Here is an 18,764-nt window from a genome sequence, read left to right as displayed (position 1 = left end):
ATGGCCGGGAAGTGCTGCGACGCGCTCTCTGTGCTCGGCCCCAACCCTCCCGCAGGAACTCTTACGTCCGCCTGCGGCACCTCTGCACCAACACGTGGATTCAGAGTACCAACGTGCCCATCGACGTCGAGGAGGAGCGGCCCATCCGACTCATGGTGTGGGCCCTGAGGACTGGGGGCCGGGCTGGGGCCCGGGTTGGTCCCTGGAGGCCCTGCTGACCTGTGTCCCTGCAGCTGGGCACCTGCCCCACCAAGGAGGACAAGGAGGCCTTCGCCATCGTGTCGGTTCCCGTGTCCGAGATCCGAGACCTGGACTTCGCCAACGACGCCAGCTCCATGCTGGCCAGCGCCGTGGAGAAGCTGCACGAGGGCTTCATCAGCCAGAATGACCGCAGGTGGGCCACAGGGGCAGGGTTCCAGGGGCTCCCCGAGAGCCTTTGTCCTCCTGGGGTCGGTGTCTCGTGGACGAAGGTGTCAAAGCAGAAGCCGGACAGGCTGACGGGGTGACAGGTGGGGACTAGTCCCTGCCGGGCCCTGGCTGACTTTGGGCCCCAGGCTCACCGCTCACATACTCCAAGAACCGGCTCTGTGATGGAGTCATCATTACCCCTGTTTCACTCATGATGGGATGGAGGCGCAGAGAGGTTTGGAGACTTGTCCCTGGTCACACAGCTAGTAAGTGGCAGGCAGGATGGAAATGCAGAGAGAGCCCTTCACACCAGACACCCCACATGTGCCCTACTGGTTTTTGTCCAGGTCGGAGTATCCTGGGATTCTCTGTCTAGAGGGCACTTTGGAATCCAGGGTGGATGGGGGCAGGGGTGTACGTGGAGAGCAGCTCAGGGTGAGGCTGGGAGAGAAGTGGAAGGCAGGTGTCAGGCTGTGTGCTGTGACGGCAGGGCTGGCTGTGGGGAAGGGCTGGTTGCCCCCAGGGGCACATGAGGGGGTCCTCGGGGTGCCCAGGGTCAGCCCTTCACACTCCTCACCTGGTGTCCCTTTGTGAAGGTTTGTTATCCAGCTGCTGGAGGACCTGGTGTTTTTCGTCAGTGATGTCCCCAACAATGGGCAGAATGTGCTGGACATCATGGTCACCAAGCCCAACCGCGAGCGGCAGAAGCTGATGCGAGAGCAGAACATCCTCAAACAGGTGGCCGCGCACACCTGGGCTGGGCGGGCCTCGGGGCGGGCCCGCGGCCAGCGAGCAGGACACCTTCTGTTTTTTTTTTTAGTATATATATGTGTTCTCTTTATTTTTGGCTGTGTTGGGTCTTTGTTGCTGTGCCTGGGCTGTCTCTGGCTTCTCCTTGGGGTGGCTCCCCTTGGTGCGGAGCACGGGCTCCAGGGCGTACGAGTTGCCGCCAACGTGGCTCCCGGTGTCTAGAGCATAGGCTCAGTAGCTGTGGCTCACGGGCTTAGATGCCCCATGGCATGTGGGATCTTCCAAATCAGGATCGAACCCGTGTCTCCTCCACTGGCAGACGGATTTTTTATTGCCGAGCCATGAGGGAAAGCTCACCTTTTTGACATGAGCTTGCCTTTTCACCTCTCCAGCTGAGCTGTGATCTCCCTGCTGTTTTCTCATCACTTCTTTAAACATTTTTTAAAAATTATTCTTATTTTTTTAAAAATCTGAGATGCGGTTGGTCTCATCACCTCTTAAAATAAGTACTTCCTGCACTGTTGCCGTGTGCCAGGCTCCGTCCTTAGTGCCCGTCACCTCATTTAATCCTCCCGACCCAGGGGAAGTCTCATTAATTATTATCCTCATTTCACCCTCGAGGCATGCAGAGGTTGGAGTCACTTGACCGAGTCCACAGCTTGGAAGCAGTAGGGCTAGGATTTTCATGCAGATGTCAGAGTGAGAACTTGTGCTTTAAACAATTTTTTTCCCCCAAATTTTCATTATGAAAAATTTCAAATGTTGAGCAAGTATTGAAAGAAGAGTACAGTGAACACGCACTCGTTACCACTTTGCCAGTCTGGCTTCCTATAACTCCATCTCCACATCGCCCCTGTGTCCACGCATCTCAAAGGAGGGTGCACCTCACCTCTAAACGCTTCAGTCTGCATCTCCTAAGGGAAAAAGCATCGTTCTCTGTAAGCAGTCTCCTGACCACACCTAAGGAAACTAGCGACCACACTCCATCCAGACCAGCGTTCTGGGCCTTTCCCCAAATGCCTGCTTAAAGCTCGTTTTTTGGGGGGGAATCAGGATCCAACTAAGGATTTCTCATCCCGTGTGATTCTGGCTCTTTGCTTGCTGTTCTATCACAGTTCTTCACCCACACCCAGTCCCCGAGTTAAACTGGTGTTTGGATAGGGCAGGCCTGCATCTGCCCGTTTAAGCTCTGGCCACTCTGCTTTGGCCTGCCTTTTCCCTTAGCCTCAGACCCCTGAGCTGCAGCCACCCTCAGCTCTCCCCGCAGAGGCTGAGCCAGGCCTGGGACCTGAGTTGAGACTAGGATTCGCGGTGGGGAGGGGCCAGCTGAGGCCAGTGTCCTGAGGACTCCAGCCAGGAGAGGGGAGCGGGTGAGGGGTGGGCTGGGGCCATGTGCAGCGGAGAGCCAGCTGGGAGTTAATGTCAGGGTGGCCTCTGGGCAGGGTCAGCGTGAGGCTGAGGGTAATGAGGGTTGCGGGCAGATGTGGGGCGTCTTCCTGACTCTCCGTGCTCTCCAGATCTTCGGCATTCTGAAGGCCCCCTTCCGTGATAAGGGGGGCGAGGGCCCGCTGGTGCGGCTGGAGGAGCTGTCGGACCAGAAGAACGCGCCCTACCAGCACATGTTTCGCCTGTGCTACCGCGTGCTGCGCCATTCGCAGGAGGACTACCGCAAGAACCAGGTGGGCGCCGCCCGGCCGGCTGCCCCTGCCCGCCGGCCGGCTCCCGCTCTCCTTCACCCCGCCGTGCTCCCCAAGGTGCACCCCACACGTGCTCCCGCTCTCCTTCACCCTGCCGTGCTCCCCAAGGCGCACCCCGCCGTGCTCCCCAAGGCGCACCCCACACGTGCTCCCCAAGGCGCACCCCGCCGTGCTCCCCAAGGCGCACCCCGCCATGCCAGGCGCTGTCTCAAGGGGATCGGACTGCAGGCCGGTCCTCACGGCACACAGCCTGGCTCTGTCCTTTGAGGGACCTCACACTGGGTTTAATGTTCCACGATGGCTGTCTTGAGATTCTTAATGTTTGAATAAGAATCCTGCTATTTCTTTTCTTAAAAAAAAAAAAAAAATTACCTCTAGTTGAATTCACTGAAGTATAGTTGATTTATAATGTTTTTAATTACTGTCATACATCTGTGTTTCAGTTATAGCTATGTTCCTTTTTAAACTATTCTTTTCTACTATGCTTTGTCACAGGATATTGAACGGAGTTCTCTGTGCTGTCCATTAGGATCTTACTGTTAATGCATTCTATGTACGCAAGCTCACACCCGCTAACCCCAGCATCCCGCCCTCCCTCCGCCAGCCCCTGCCCTCCCCCGGCCCCCAGCAGCCTGTTCTCTGTGAGCCTGTTTGTTTCATGGATGAGTTCATTTGTGTCATAGCTTAGATTCCACATATAAGTAATATCATATGGTGTTTGTCTTCCTCCTCTTAATTTCCCTTAGTATGATACTTTCTAGTTGCATTCGTGTTGCTCTAAATGGTGTTATTATTATTATTTTTTTAATGGCCGAGTAGTATTCCACGGTGGGGCTTCCCTGGTGGCTCAGTGGTAAAGAACCTGCCTGCCATTGCAGGACACGTGGGTCTGATCCCTGGGTTTGGAGGAGGCAGTGGCAGCCCACTCCGGTGTTCTTGCCTGGAGAATCCCAGGGACGGGGGAGCCTGGTGGGCTGCTGTCTGTGGGGTCGCACAGAGTCGGACACGACTGAAGCGACTTGGCGGCGGTGGCGGCAGCGTGTCTTGGCTGTTGTGAATAGTGCTGCTGTGAACACAGGGGTGAATGTATCTTTTTTAGTTCTAGTTTTGTCCGAATATGTGCTCAGGAGTAGGATTCTTGGATCATATGGTAATTCTGTTTTAGTTTTCCGAAGAACTTCTGTGCTATTTTCCATAGTGGCTGCACCAACTACATTCCCACTTACAATGTGGCAGAGTCCCCTTTCTCCCATACCCTCTCCAGCATCTGTTGTTTGTAGACTTTTTAATGATGGCCATTCTGACTGGTGTGAGGAGGCACCTCATTGTATTAATAGTTTTGATTTGCGTTTCTCTAATGATTAGTGATATTGGGCACCTTTTCATGTGCCTGTTGGTCATTTGTATTTCTTTAGGGAGTTGTCTGTTTAGGTAGGTCTGTCCATCTTTTGATTGGGTTCGTTTTTTGTTGTTGAGTTGTGTAAGCTATTTGTATATTTTGGAAGTTAAGCCCTTGTCAGGCACATCGTTTACAAATATTTTCTCCCATTCTGTAGGTTGTCTTTTCATTTTGCTTATGATTTCCTTTGCTGTGCAAAAGTTTGTAAGTTTGATTAGGTCCCATTTGTTTATTTTTGTTTTTATTTTTATTGCCTTTGGAGACTGACTTAAGAAAACACTGGTACAGTTTGTCAGAGAATGTTTTGCCTGTGATCTCTTCTAGGAATTTTATGGTGTTGTATCTTAAAGTTTTTAAGCCATTTTAAGCTTATTTTTGGTGAGATGGTGTGTTCTAAGGTCATTGATTTACATACGGCTGTCCAGCTTTCCCAATGGCACTTGCTGAAGAGGCTTTCTCTTGTATATTCTGCCTCCTCTGTTGAATATTAATTGACCATAGGTGTGTGGGTTTATTTCTGGGAAGAGTCTACTATCTCATTTTCACCGGGCCGCACCAGTCATGTAGCTGGTCTGCTAACCAACAGGGTCCCTCCATTGTGGGGGTTTCACTCTGGCACGGAGCTAGATGGGAGCTAAATATCTATGGTACATGAACCCACCCTCGGCCTGGGGCTGGTGTCCTCTCCTGGACCCCTTAGCTTCCTAGGGCCTGGGGGCCCGGGAGGCAGCGTCCTGGAGCAGAGCGGGCTCCCTGTGACGCTTAGCCTGGCTGTCCCTAGGAGCACATCGCCAAGCAGTTCGGGATGATGCAGTCCCAGATTGGCTATGACATCCTGGCTGAAGACACCATCACCGCCCTGCTGCACAACAACCGCAAGCTCCTGGAGAAGCACATCACCAAAACAGAGGTGGAGACCTTTGTCAGCCTGGTGCGGAAGAACCGGGAGCCCAGGTGGGCCCCCTCGCCGTCCCAGCCCACCACCCCTCCCTGCTCCCAGCACTGCCTGGGGAAGGGAGCCGCTGACACTGGCTGTTAAATCTTGACATAAATCCTTTTGCACTTGTTGGTAAACTGCCCCCTCTCTGAGGCCCTGGTCCCCCCAGCCCCTCACTGAGTCCCCTCCCAAATTTGGCCCAGTTTAACAGTAAGAATGTTGACTCCGGTACAGCAGGAGGCCCCCAGAACCTTCTCCAGCAGGCGAGTCAGTGCCCGCAGTGAAGCAGTTAAATATTTTGAATATCGCTCCTCCCTTGGGCGTCCTTTTTTCTGCCCCTCAGCAGTTAGCCCCAGGGTGATGCCCGTGGGCTGTCCCTCTCCCGGGGGAGTCCACAGCCCCAGCTCTGAGCTCTGGGAAGGCAGGAGGAGCAGTAAACTGGAGGCGCTGGGGAGCTGGTGCTGCCAGGGGGGGAGGCGGAGGGAGCCCCGCCTCTGAGCCCCTCCCTGCTGTCACCCCAGGTTCCTGGACTACCTGTCTGACCTGTGTGTGTCCAATCACATCGCCATCCCCGTCACCCAGGAGCTCATCTGCAAGTGTGTGCTGGACCCCAAGAACAGCGACATTCTCATCCAGACCGAGTGAGCTGGCTGCACCATCTCCTGCCCGCAATTCAGTCTTCCCAGGGCTCCCCCTGCCCGGCTCCCCGGCCGCCTTAGAGCTGGGGCACTGGTCGGCTTCAGGCTGGAACAGGCGCCCTGCTCTCTGCAGATAACCCAGAGCCTGCTGTGTGCCCAGCTCAGTGCCTGGCATGGTGTGGGGGAGGGCGGGGCCACAGAGGAGAGGGAGCCAAGGCTCGTGGTCTGTCTGGGGTCCTGAGCTGGAGGTCGTTCCCGCAGGGGAGGCCGCCTGGGAGCTGGCCGGCCCTCAGCCCAGCTCTGGGAGGGGAGGCCGGTGTGGCTGCGGTGCTTGAGCGGGAGGGCTCCGGGCCCCACTCCGATCGATGGTGCTGCGCGTCCACAGGCTTCGGCCCGTGAAGGAGATGGCGCAGTCCCACGAGTACCTGAGCATCGAGTACTCAGAAGAGGAAGTGTGGCTCACGTGGACCGACAAGAACAATGAGCACCACGAGAAGAGCGTCCGGCAGCTGGCTCAGGAGGCGCGGGCCGGCAACGCCCACGACGAGAACGTGCTCAGCTATTACAGGTGCCCGGGGTCCCCCCAGCCGGCTCGGTCGGGCCCTGCCCTGGAGGAGCCCCAGTGGCTTCTGTGGGTGCTCCTGCCGCCTCCTCCACCTGCGAGGCCAAATCAGTGTGACTGGGCGGCCCGAGGAGCACTTGTTGGCCTGAGGACAGGCTCGGCACAGTGGCCTGAAAGAGACCCACACCCCTTTCCCAACATCCATATTTTAAAAATAAGAACACTAGGTAACACTCATCAGATGCTCACTGTGTCCCCAGCACTGGTCAGAACACTTCACCCGATCACTCAGTTCAGCCTCACAACAACCCTGAGAGGCAGGGCCTGTCATTACCCACATTGTAAAGTTAGGGGGACAGGTGTGCATGTGTGCTAAGTCACTTTCAGGCGTGTCTGACTCTGTGACCCTATAGCCTATAGCCCATGAGGCCCCTCTGACCATGGGATTCTCCAGGCAAGAGTACTGGAGTGCGTTGCCATGGCCTTCTCCAGGGGGTTTTCCCGACCCAGGGATTGAACCCTCGTCCCCTTATAACTCTTGCATTGGCAAATGGGTTCTTTACCATTAGTGCCAACTGGGTACCACGCGCGCAGCACGCACCGGTCTTCAGCAGGCCCAGGCGTGTGCTAGAAGCCCTTGAGAGCCCACTTGCCACGTCCTCACCGTCCTCCTTGCCCTGCAGGTACCAGCTGAAGCTCTTCGCCCGCATGTGCCTGGACCGGCAGTACCTGGCCATCGACGAGATCTCCCAGCAGCTGGGCGTCGACCTCATCTTCCTGTGCATGGCGGACGAGATGCTGCCCTTTGATCTGCGCGCCTCCTTCTGCCACCTGATGCTCCACGTGCACGTGGACCGCGACCCCCAGGAGCTGGTGACGCCCGTCAAGTTCGCCCGCCTCTGGACCGAGATCCCCACGGCCATCACCATCAAGGAGTGAGCTGGGTGGAGGAGGGCGGGCAGGGCCCGGCTGGAGTGGGCGGACCCCAGGGACCCTCATGCCTGGCCACCTCCACCTCCTCCAGCTACGATTCCAACCTCAACGCCTCCCGAGACGACAAAAAGAACAAGTTTGCCAGCACCATGGAGTTCGTGGAGGACTACCTCAACAATGTGGTCAGCGAGGCCGTGCCCTTCGCCAACGAGGAGAAGAACAAGCTCACCTTTGAGGTGGGCTGGGGCTCGGCGGGATGCTGGCGTGGTCCCCCCTGGGGTGGGCGATGCGATCCTTAACATGCCTTCCCTCAGCGTCCCTGTCAGGGCGGGGAGACCGTGTAGATCGCTGGGACTCCCCAGGAGGGAGGCTTCTGTCCTGACTCCCTGGAGAGGGCTGCCGCCTCCTGGTCCACGCACCCCATCAGCGCAGGGCCGGGTCGCAGGCAGGAGCCCCTAGCCCCTGCTTCCTGCATTTCTGCCCTGTCCTCCCCAAAGTAACCTCCTCTGCAGGCAGGTCGTCTTCGGTAACTCTCTGGGGTCAGGCGGCGCTGATCTGGAACCCTCGGCTCCGTGTCACCTAGCCCTGACAGGCCCCGCCCCCAGGAGACCACGCCCCTCGCGAGGTCCCACCCATCACTGCTTTGGGCTCACGCGCGGGCCTCGGTCCCGCCCCATCTCCGCAGGTGGTCAGCCTGGCGCACAACCTCATCTACTTCGGCTTCTACAGCTTCAGCGAGCTGCTGCGGCTCACGCGCACTCTGCTGGGCATCATCGACTGCGTGCAGGCCTACGAAGACCCAGGCGGTGAGGCCTCGCTCCCCTGCGCTCAGCGGCCACCCCTGAGCAACGGAAGCCCTCTCCCATTCACCTTCCTGGGCATCCTGCCTCCTGGCTCTGCTGCCAGGGGGCGTCTTGGCTCCCTGTCTCCTCCAGCCTTGGCTGGACCAGAGAGACCCCTCCTCTGAGCAAGCGCTGTGGGGTCTGGGCGAGTTGCCTTCCAACATCCTGGTCTTGAGGGAGATAATGAGGCCCTGCCTGGGGAGCTCCGGGTCAGATGGGGAGACGCACCCTGTTATCCAGGAACAGCCATCTGAGAGGAGACACAGCCTTGCTGTCAGGGGGGCATAAACTCATCTAAACAAAAAGTGCATGGAGACTGAGCCCACACATTGTCCCTTGATCTCTTGTGCTCTGTAAGAGCTCTTGTGATTTTCCACCGGAGGATTCTCACTGATCTCCCCACACGATTCACCTTTGCTCAGCCCTCCTTCCTTTTCGCAGATTTGGGATAGCTCACCTCCTCCAGGAAGTCTTCCTAGGTTACCCCTGCCCCTGCCTTAGGGTGGCTTTGCCCTGCAGATGATGGAGACAGAGGTAGACCAGGTGCCCCTGTCATGCACCCGCCGTGACCCCCTTCCTGCTCCCCGCCCCACAGGCAAGAATGTGCGGCGGTCCATCCAGGGCGTGGGGCACATGATGTCCACCATGGTGCTGAACCGCAAGCAGTCTGTCTTTGGTGGCCCCAGCTTGCCTGCTGGCGCCGGGGCCCCTGAGCCGCTGGACAGGAGCAAGTTCGAGGAGAATGAGGACATTGTGGTGATGGAGACCAAGCTGAAGATCCTGGAAATACTGCAGGTGGCGGGGCCAGGAGTGTGGTGGGGCGTGTTGGGAAGAGGCCAGGGAGCGGGGAGCAGGTCTGGGTGGGTTGGTGAGGTGAGCCCCTCAGAGCACAGCATCTTGTGCTGGGAGCCGTTTAGCCCAGTGATTCTCAAAGTGTGGTCCGCTGGCTGGCAGCATCAGCCTCACCTGGGGACTTAGAAATGCAGGTTCTTGGGCCCTGCCCGAGGTTTATGGCAGAGAGATGCCGGAGGCGGGGCCCGCAGTCTATGTGGTGAGAGGCCCTCCCGGTGGTCCTGGTATGCACCGAGGTCGGGCTGTGTCCCCTCGTCATACAGACGAGGAAAGGGAAGTGGGGAAAGAGCTTTCCTGCAGTCACACAGACTTTGAGGCAGAGCTAGAGGTTTGAGAGCCCATTTCCTGGTGGGGTGGACACAGTCAGCCTTCTTCTTGGTCTGAGGCCCCCAGCAGCACTTGGGGACCTTTCTTTTGCTGTGCTGCCACCAGGGGGTGGGAAGGGTGATGTGCCCTTCCTGGGGACCCCGTCTGGGCAGGGTCTGCTTAGGAGAGTCAGAAAAGGGGGCCTCTGACTCGTTTCGGGGGCTGGGGGCTATCAGATCTGAGTCCTGGGCATGGCCTGAGGCTCTGTGCCCCTTGACACGGAGGACAGAGGCAGCAGAGGAGCCTGAAACTTGTGTCATCAGCCCACCCTGCAGTGGCCTCCCCTGCTCCCCGACATTCCTTGGCTCCTGGGAAGCCCAGGGTCTGTCTGACACAGTGGGGTGGGAGGACCGCAGTCCTCTGGATCTGGGGAGCGTCCTTCCTATCCCTGTCCACGTCCAGCCTGGGAAGGAGTGCCTGAGTGGGCCGGGATGGGGGTGTCTGCCTTGTTCTGAGAGGAGGTACCACCCCCACCCGTGGGGCAGGAGCCGGGGACTGGCGCCCTGGACCTCCCTGGGAGGAGGAGTCTTTATTTATGTTTTAGTGAAGTATAGTTGATTTATAATGTTATTAATTTCTGCTGTGCAGCAAAATCATTCCGTTATATGTGCATATATACATTTTTATATATTTTTCTACTATGGCTTATCACAAGACAGTAAATGTAGTTCCCTATGCAGTACGGTAGGACCTTGGTGTTCGTCCGTTCTACGCATAACAGTTTGCCATATATTATATACGTATATAATATATTATCTGCGTCTATTATAGCTCATCATGTATTGTTACATGTAATTATATTACATATAATGTAATGTATAATATACATGTAATATGTATTATATAACACAGTATTATATTACATATAATATAATGTGCAACCCCAAACTGCCACTCCCTCCCTCCCCCACTTCCCCTCCCCCTGGCAACCGCAAGTCTGTTCCGTCTGTGAGACTGTTTCTGTCTCATAGGTAGGTTCCTTTGTGTTTTTTAGTTTCCACAGTTAAGTGGTATTATACAGTATTTGTTTGCTTGAGTTTCTTCATTTATTATGATAATCTCTATCTACATCCATCCATGTTGCTGCAAATGGCATCGTTTCATTCTTTTTTATGGCTGAGTCAGTCCCCTGGTGGCTCAGACAGTAAAGCCTCTGTCTATCAGTGTGGGAGACCTGGGTTCGATCCCTGGGTCAGGAAGATTCCCTGGAGAAGGAAATGGCAACCCACTCCAGTACTCTTGCCTAGAAAATCCCATGGACGGAGGAGCCTGGTGCAGGCTACTGTCCATGGGGTCGCAAAGAGTCGGACACGACTGAGCGATTTCACTTCAGTACTCCATCACACACACAGACACACAGACACACACACACAGACACACAGACACACACACAGACGCAGATACACATACAGACACAGACACACACACACACAGACACACACACACAGACACACACACACACAGACACACACACACACACAGACACACACACCCCCACCTTCTTTATCCATCCCTCTGTTGATCGGCCTTCAGGTTGCCTCCTTGTCTTGGCTGCTGTGAATAGTGCCGCTGTGAACACAGAGGCGCCTGCGTCTTTCTGAATTGCAGTTGTGTCCGGGTGCATCCCCAGGAGTGCGATTGCTGTACCGTATGGCAGCTCTCTTTGTAGCTTTCTGAGGACCCTCCAGACAGTCCTCCATGCGCCTGCGCCGGCTTGCATTCCCAGGGGAGAGGGGTCTCGCTGCCCTGGTTGTGATGGCCCACGGAGTCCCGTGCTTCCGTGCGGGGCCTCCCCAGCGCCAGGGCTTGTCCGGGGTGGCCCCTCACTCCTGCCACGAGCTTGGTCTCAGACCTGTCCTCACCCCATCCTCCCCCCTTCTCCAGTTCATCCTCAACGTCCGCCTGGATTACCGCATCTCCTACCTGCTGTCTGTCTTCAAGAAGGAGTTTGTGGAGGTGTTTCCCATGCAGGACAGCGGGGCTGATGGCACGGCCCCTGCCTTCGACTCCACCAGTGAGCCCCCGCCCCTCCCTTCACCCCAGCTTCCGGCCGAGGCTGCGTGACTTGATGCACCACGAGGGGCTGCGGTCTGGGGCCACCTCTGGCCAGCGCCCCTACCCTGCCCTCGTTTCCCAGGCTGCAAGGGCCCTTCCTCCCCGTTGTCCCACTTACCGTCCCAGAGAGGGAGCAGGGCAGGGGTCATCCCCTCCAGTTCCTAAATGGGGAAACTGGGGCCCACGGGAGGCAGGGGCTTGCCCACGACCATCATCAGTGAGAGGCTGAGCCAGGCCTGCTCCCCCAGCCAGGATCCCGCTCACGCCTGCAGGTCTGTGGGCTGCCCCACAGGTCCCTGCCCTGGGCGGTTCCGCCTCCACCCCCAGGAGAGGCAGGCAGAGCGGCGGGCGGCCGCCCGGCCAGTGTGGAGGCACGGGAGGTCTTGGCGTCACCCTGCTCCCTCTCCCCGTGCTCCCCATTGTCCTGCATGCGGACAGCCTCCAGCCTCCATCTGCCCCCTCTTACTCCCTGCAGCCGCCAACATGAACCTGGACCGCATTGGGGAGCAGGCGGAGGCCATGTTTGGAGTGGGGTGAGGCTGGGGGTGAGGCGGGCGGTATGGGTGGGGTTGGGTGGGTGATGAGGATACAGGCTGGAGACCCTTCACTCCTTGGTTAATCTTCCTGCAGACCCTTGCCAGGCCTTGGGGTAGAGGTCCCCCGGCTTTGTGCTCTGACTTTCCCTTGCCTGCCTAAACCCAGGGATGCCGGGGCTCCTTGGGCCCCAGTGTCATTCTGGCCATCCCCCGCCTGCACTCAGGGCAGTGGTGCCTGTCTATTTGTCAGGAGCTGGGCCAGGTAGCCGGAGGTGCCTCCCTGTGTCCACAGCAGGGAGGCCAGGCTGCTCTTCAAGGGGGTGGGCGTCACTCCAGGAGCTGGGGGCTCTTAACTATTTCTGTGCCGTACCCTTGGCGTCTGGTGAAGCCTTTGGCTCCCTTCCCAGGATGGAGTTTTTATTTTTTTAAATTTCTGGCGCGCTGCACAGCTTACAAGATCTTAGTTCTGCCACCAGTGATTGAACTCAGGCCCTCGGCAGTGACAGCACGGAGTCCTAACCACTGGGCCGCCAGGGAGTTCCTGGAGTAGCATTTTAAAATTCAGAATGCAGTGCACATAGGATTATTATTACAGAGGAAATCAGTGGCATTGGGATGCAGTTATCAAAATATTGGAGAAAACAAATTTGAAGTGACAGTTATATACGTGCTTCTTTATTAACACGTGAAATAACAATCCGCACCGGAGGTGTAATTAGTACCATTCCTTTGAGGTCGTGATGAATGTAAATATTTTGCAATTTTTGTAACAACTCTGAAGTGATAGGAAAGCATCTGTGATTTTTTTATTGGTGACAGAGTCACAGGTACTGCTCATTTTTCTCGCCAAAGGAAACACTACATTTTGGTGAGAGGTTGGTGAAAAGAAAGATCAGCTTTCCCCTCACCTCTGTTTGTGGTCTGAGCCTCTTTCCGTGAATCCTTTGGGGGGGGGGTCTGTGGGTCTCCCGTGAGAGTCCTGGGCTTAGCTGCATCCCCACAGGGCATCGTGTGGCCCTCAGGGGACACGGCGATCCCGGAGGTGCTCATGGTGGTGGCTGTTTGCAAAGTCAGCAGGAGGACACGGTGCCCTGGCTATCTGGCAGGTGGCGGGGAGCCTGCGTATCCCCTGACCGTCACACCCTCCCCTCCCCGCAGGAAGACCAGCAGCATGCTGGAGGTGGATGACGAGGGCGGCCGCATGCTGCTGCGCGTGCTCATCCACCTCACCATGCATGACTACGCCCCGCTGGTCTCAGGGGCCCTGCAGCTGCTCTTCAAGCACTTCAGCCAGCGCCAGGAGGTCATGCACACCTTCAAGCAGGTGTGCCCCCCTCCCCCCGATGGAGCATCCAGCCCTCAGGGAGGTGTTCCCTCCGCCATGGAGCATCCAGGCCTCGGGGAGGTGCTCCCCCCTTCCCCGATGGAGCACCCAGCCCTTGGGGAGGTGCTCCCCCCTCCCCTGTTGGAGCACCCAGCCCTTGGGGAGGTGCTCCCTCCTCCCCCGAAGGAGCACCCAGCCCTCGGGAGGTGCACCCCCCTCCCCCAATGGAGCACCCAGCCCTTGGGGAGGTGCTCCCTCCTCCCCCGATGGAGCACTCAGCCCTCGGGGAGGTGCAGAGGTGCTCCCCCCTCCCCCGATGGAGCACCCAGCCCTTGGGGAGGAAGGCCTGAGAAGTCTTCCTGGGGGCCAGAGGGTCACCCGGCCCTGGCCACACACTGAGCGCTGGGTGGGGGAAACGAGGATGGGGCAGCTTAAGATACATCCCCGGGGTCTGGCCTTGCTGAGCTCCTTGCAGGTAACACCGCCTTGAGTCTTGACAACTTTGATCTCCTCTCAGCCTGACTCCAGGCCTGATGTCATGTCTTATGAGGCAAACAGCACATTCTAGTTTGCGAACTCTACCATGGGCACCTTTGCTATTTCGCATCATGCCTGGCACAAAGTCACCTCTTACCAAGGGGATTGGCTTTGTCTCTGTGATGTCACGCAGTCTTGACAGCTCCCAGTGAGAGGGCACTGGTGTTTAACAGGTGTGCTAGGCCCCAGGCGCTGAGCACTGGGTCTGCATTCGTGGAATTCTCCAAGCAGCCTGACAGCGGGATTTTGACTCTCATTCCTGCTTTACAGATGGGGGAAATTGAGGCCCAGGGGAGCTTTCCTCCCTTACCCATGGACCCAGAGCAAGTGAGGTGGTGATGGAGTCAGGGTTCAGGTCCCAGCACTTGGTGATGTCAGTATGCTTTGCTCTGCCCTGTTCTGTTCTGTGTGAACAGGTGACAGGCCACAGCAGCATGTGACATGAGCCACTGAGTAACGGAAGCCAGGTGATGAGATAGCTCATGACCAGGGATGCAGGGAAGTCTGCGGCCAATCAGGGAAAGCTTCCTGGAGGCGGTGGACTTAGAGCAGAGCCATAAACACCAAGTCGGATCTGGCTCGGTGGAGAGGAGCAGGGGTGGAGAGGAGAGGCCTGGACAGGGCAGGTGCTGGGTGTCTCTATGAGGTCATGGACTTGGGAGTGCCCATCTCACCAGGCACGCTTGCGGTTGACCTTCAGGTGCAGCTGCTGATCTCGGCCCAGGACGTGGAGAACTACAAGGTGATCAAGTCTGAGCTGGACCGACTGCGGACCATGGTGGAGAAGTCAGAGCTGTGGGTGGACAAGAAGGGCACCAGCAAGGGCGAGGAGGGGGAGGCCGGCCCCGCTAAAGACAAGAAGCAGGTGTGTGGGGTGTGGGGCCAGGGCGGGGCCCTGGGAGGCCGGGCCTGGCTGACCCTGCTCCCCCGTTCCCCCAGCGGCCCACAGACGAGGAGGGCTTTCTGCACCCGCCTGGGGAGAAGAGCAGCGAGAACTACCAGATCGTCAAGGGCGTGAGTGGCTGTGTTCTGGGGGTGGGTCTGCGGGCCCCCTGCCCCGGAGGCCCCATGCCGCCTCTCCTGCCTCAACTCCAGCTGGCTTGCAGGAAATCCTCCAGCATTCCCCGAGTGTTAGACACATCCCTGCCAAGGTCCAGATGGAATTATCTTAAAGCTGAAGGAGTTCAGTGAAATTCCACTTCACAGTCAAGTTGTTCTGTTGACTTGTGCGAGTGGAATCGGCTTTTCCGTGCTCGCGGCCTTGTGTCGATCGGGTTCAGTGGCTGCGGCCCCCTTCCCTCTTCCTGGCCCCGTGGGAGCTGCGGCTCCGCTGCGGTTGGCCCTGGGGAAGCCTGAGGAAGTGGGCAGGGGCTCCGGGTTCACCCTCCCCCCACCCCGCAGATCCTGGAGCGGCTGAACAAGATGTGTGGCGTGGGGGAGCAGATGAGGAAGAAACAGCAGCGGCTGCTCAAGAACATGGACGCCCACAAGGTCATGCTGGACCTGCTGCAGATCCCCTATGACAAGGTGAGCCCGACCTCTGACCTCTGACTCCCCAGGGCAGCTGCACCCTGAACCCACACCCAACCCAAACCACACACTGACCCCTGATGCCGACCTGACCTGCCTCACCCTGACCTTTTACTTTGGCCTGCCCCACATACCGAGACCCTTGAATCCAATCTTAGTATTCTTGACCTTCGACCTTCCACCCTTCATCTTGATCCACTTGGACCTTGAATTGACTCCCGCCTCACCCTGGTTCATGACCTTGACCCTAGCTTCTATTTCGCTCTCTGCGCTAATCCTCATACTCCAGCTTCATTAAAAATTTTTTTTTTTTTTAATTTGGCTGTGCTGGGTCTCCACTGCTACGTGGCTTTTCTCTGGCTGCCGTGAGTGGGGGCTGCCCGCTGGTAGTGCTGCTCGGCCTTCTTGTTGCGGCGGCTCCTCTAGTTGAGGAGCGCGGGCTGCAGGGCACTCTGACTTCAGGAGCTACAGCGCTGGCTGTCAGTGGCTGCAGCTTCCGGGCGGCAGGGTACAGGCTCAGCAGTTGGGGAGCACGGGCTGGGTTGCTCCTTGGCAGGTGGTTATCTTCCTGATCAGGGATCCAGCCCGTGTCTCCTACATGGGCAGGTGGATTCCTTACCACTGAGTCCCCAGGGAAACCCACCCTCAGCTTCATTTAACCTTTGACCTTCAGCTTCATTACCCTGACCAACATTGACCCCAGCCTTTCCTTGACCCCCGACTTTGAGTTTTCACCCTAGCCTTACCCTGGTTGTCCCCAAGCCCACCCTGGCCCCTGACTCCAAACATAGCTTCATCTCAACCATAGACCCCTTCCTATGACTCATGGTGATCTTGATCCGCCCCCAGGTTTAAGGCTCTGACACCCCCTCAGTGTTCACCTGACCTGACCCCTTAGCCTTGCTCACCGACTCCATCCTCATCTCAGGCTCTGACCCTCAGTTCCTCCCACATCTCTGTCTCCTGACCCACCTTGAACCTGGCCACTTTGGGGTCCCAGTGCTGAGCCCTGACCCACCTCCACACCGGGCCTGGCCTGGGCACCCTCTCCCCTGCTCTCCACATCCAGGGCGACGCCAAGATGATGGAGATCCTGCGCTACACCCACCAGTTCCTGCAGAAGTTCTGCGCGGGGAACCCCGGCAACCAGGCCCTGCTGCACAAGCACCTGCACCTCTTCCTCACGCCGGGGGTGAGGGCACGGGGTCAGGTGGCGGGCGGGGGGCGAGCACCAGACGCCCCCCTCTGACGGCCGCCCCGCCCGCCCGCCCGCAGCTGCTGGAGGCGGAGACTCTGCAGCACATCTTCCTGAACAACTACCAGCTCTGCTCCGAGGTCGGGGAGCCTGTGCTGCAGCACTTCGTGCACCTGCTGGCCACGCACGGGCGCCACGTGCAGTACCTGGACTTCCTGCACACCGTCATCAAGGCCGAGGGCAAGTACGTCAAGAAGTGCCAGGACATGGTCATGACCGAGGTGAGGGTGTGCGGCGGTGCTCCAGCGGCGGGTGGGTCGCAGGGGGGTGCCGGGGGCACACGGGGACAGGACTGAGACGCTGAGGCTGGGGGAGCAGAACTCGGGCTACGGCCTAACAGAGCTGGGCCTGCGGGAGCTCAGGTGCCTGGTGGAATTCAGGTCAGAGGCCTGAGAGAGCCCAGGCGCCCATCCTTCACTTGTCAGTCCTCGTTGTTGATTTACAAGTCACGGAGCACCTGCTGCGTGCCAGGCGCCGTGCACCCCTGGGTGAAACCACTCCAGTATGAGCTCTGCGGGCAGGAGCCTCAGCGGGGCCGGGTCACAGCCTTTGCCAGGGCGTTGTAGAACACGACCACGTGCATGTTGCCAGGGCCCCAGTGTCTGGCGCATAGTAGGTGCTCAGTAAAGAAATGAAGAATGAGGGGCTGAGCCTAAATCTGGAACAGACATGCTGTCTGTCCTGGAGCATCTTGCAGCCTGGGGAGGGGCAGGGAGAGAAAGGAGCAAATGCCAGAGGAAGATGAGGAACTTAATCGGTGAGCCGGGGGGTCCGGGAATGCCGTGCGGGGTTCATTCCTGACTGCTCTCGTTATATTAACTGTGACGAACAGAATTGCTGATACGACAGGGACGCAGCTCCTGGAGGGTTTAAATTACAGCGGTGGAAGCACAGGGGAGGACAGCACGAGTCGGGCTTACAGCAGGCTTCCTGGCGGAGGCGCCTCTGAGACAAGCCCAAGTGGGATTTCTTTCCTTAGAGGAAGGAGGTCCTTCCTGGGTCTGGGGTTCGATGTCCCAGCTGATAGCAGAGGGTCTGAGATACCAGCCTAGGGCCCCGAGGGCCAGGAAACCCCAGACACTCAGGCAGGGGAGAGTTTTCCTGCGTGTTGGGTGCAGGCCGGGCTCAGAGCCCCGGTCTTTCCCTGGGGACGGCAAGTGAGGGCTGGGGCCCCGGGCCTGCTGGACCGAGGGGCCCGACGTGTCTTCTTCCTGCCCACAGCTGACCAACGCAGGTGACGACGTGGTCGTGTTCTACAACGACAAGGCCTCGCTGGCCCACCTGCTGGACATGATGAAGGCTGCCCGCGACGGCGTGGAGGACCACAGCCCCCTCATGTACCACATCTCGCTGGTGGACCTGCTGGCCGCCTGCGCCGAGGGCAAGAACGTCTACACCGAGATCAAGTGCACGTCCCTGCTGCCCCTGGAGGACGTGGTGTCTGTGGTGACACATGAGGACTGCATCACCGAGGTGGGGATGCGAGCGTCGGGGGGCCGGGCTGGGGCAGCCCCTCGGTCCCGCTCGGGGAGGGGCGGGACGGGGCAGGGAGGCGGGGAGGCTGGGCAGAAGCACGAAAGGGAGAGCCGGGCTGGGGCTGGGGCCGGGGCCGGGTGCCGCTGGCGCCCTGACCTCCCAGCCCTGCCTGCGCAGGTGAAAATGGCCTACGTGAATTTCGTGAACCACTGCTACGTGGACACGGAGGTGGAGATGAAGGAGATCTACACCAGCAACCACATCTGGACCCTGTTTGAGAACTTCACCCTGGACATGGCTCGGGTGTGTGCCCGTGGGAGCGTGGGCCCGAGCTGGCCCCTGGAGGGGGACCTGGCTGCCTCCATCATGGGGCGAGAGTGGAGAGGTCCCCAGGCATTGGTCTCTTCTGCTCCAGGTTTGTAGCAAGCGTGAGAGGCGCCTGGCTGACCCCGCCCTGGAGAAGTACGTGCTGACCGTCGTGCTGGACACCATCAGCGCTTTCTTCAGCTCCCCGTTCTCTGAGAACAGCACCTCCCTGCAGGTGGGCGCCTGCTGCGGGCCGCTTCGGGGCGGGGAGAGCCAGAGTGTGCATATTCACGTTTCCTTGCCGTGCATTAGTTGTCAATGCTGTGTCACAAATTGCCCCCAGTCCACAAACATGCATTAC

At 58.2% G+C, this 18,764-nt stretch overlaps 1 protein-coding gene across 1 annotated transcript in view; it reads left to right on the top strand.

Moving 5' to 3' along the window:
* Nucleotides 1–18,764, top strand: part of ITPR3 (inositol 1,4,5-trisphosphate receptor type 3) — a 68,009-nt gene that overhangs the window by 33,272 nt on the left and 15,973 nt on the right. The window contains exons 12-33 of the mRNA XM_018038897.1: nt 56–155; nt 234–394; nt 1,005–1,146; nt 2,676–2,837; nt 5,036–5,208; nt 5,713–5,832; nt 6,215–6,397; nt 7,075–7,326; nt 7,416–7,560; nt 8,010–8,130; nt 8,762–8,961; nt 11,269–11,398; nt 11,915–11,972; nt 13,134–13,299; nt 14,537–14,701; nt 14,776–14,850; nt 15,238–15,363; nt 16,436–16,558; nt 16,642–16,842; nt 17,843–18,094; nt 18,275–18,400; nt 18,513–18,638. Of these exons, the coding sequence (XP_017894386.1) occupies nt 56–155; nt 234–394; nt 1,005–1,146; nt 2,676–2,837; nt 5,036–5,208; nt 5,713–5,832; nt 6,215–6,397; nt 7,075–7,326; nt 7,416–7,560; nt 8,010–8,130; nt 8,762–8,961; nt 11,269–11,398; nt 11,915–11,972; nt 13,134–13,299; nt 14,537–14,701; nt 14,776–14,850; nt 15,238–15,363; nt 16,436–16,558; nt 16,642–16,842; nt 17,843–18,094; nt 18,275–18,400; nt 18,513–18,638 (3,307 nt within the window). The remainder of the gene's footprint in view (nt 1–55; nt 156–233; nt 395–1,004; nt 1,147–2,675; nt 2,838–5,035; nt 5,209–5,712; nt 5,833–6,214; nt 6,398–7,074; nt 7,327–7,415; nt 7,561–8,009; nt 8,131–8,761; nt 8,962–11,268; nt 11,399–11,914; nt 11,973–13,133; nt 13,300–14,536; nt 14,702–14,775; nt 14,851–15,237; nt 15,364–16,435; nt 16,559–16,641; nt 16,843–17,842; nt 18,095–18,274; nt 18,401–18,512; nt 18,639–18,764) is intronic.

Source organism: Capra hircus, chromosome 23 (genome assembly GCF_001704415.2).
Source record: "Capra hircus breed San Clemente chromosome 23, ASM170441v1, whole genome shotgun sequence".
Classification (NCBI taxonomy): Eukaryota; Metazoa; Chordata; class Mammalia; order Artiodactyla; family Bovidae; genus Capra; species Capra hircus.
Note: the sequence above shows the minus strand (reverse complement) of the source record. Positions and strands in the feature narration are given on the sequence as shown.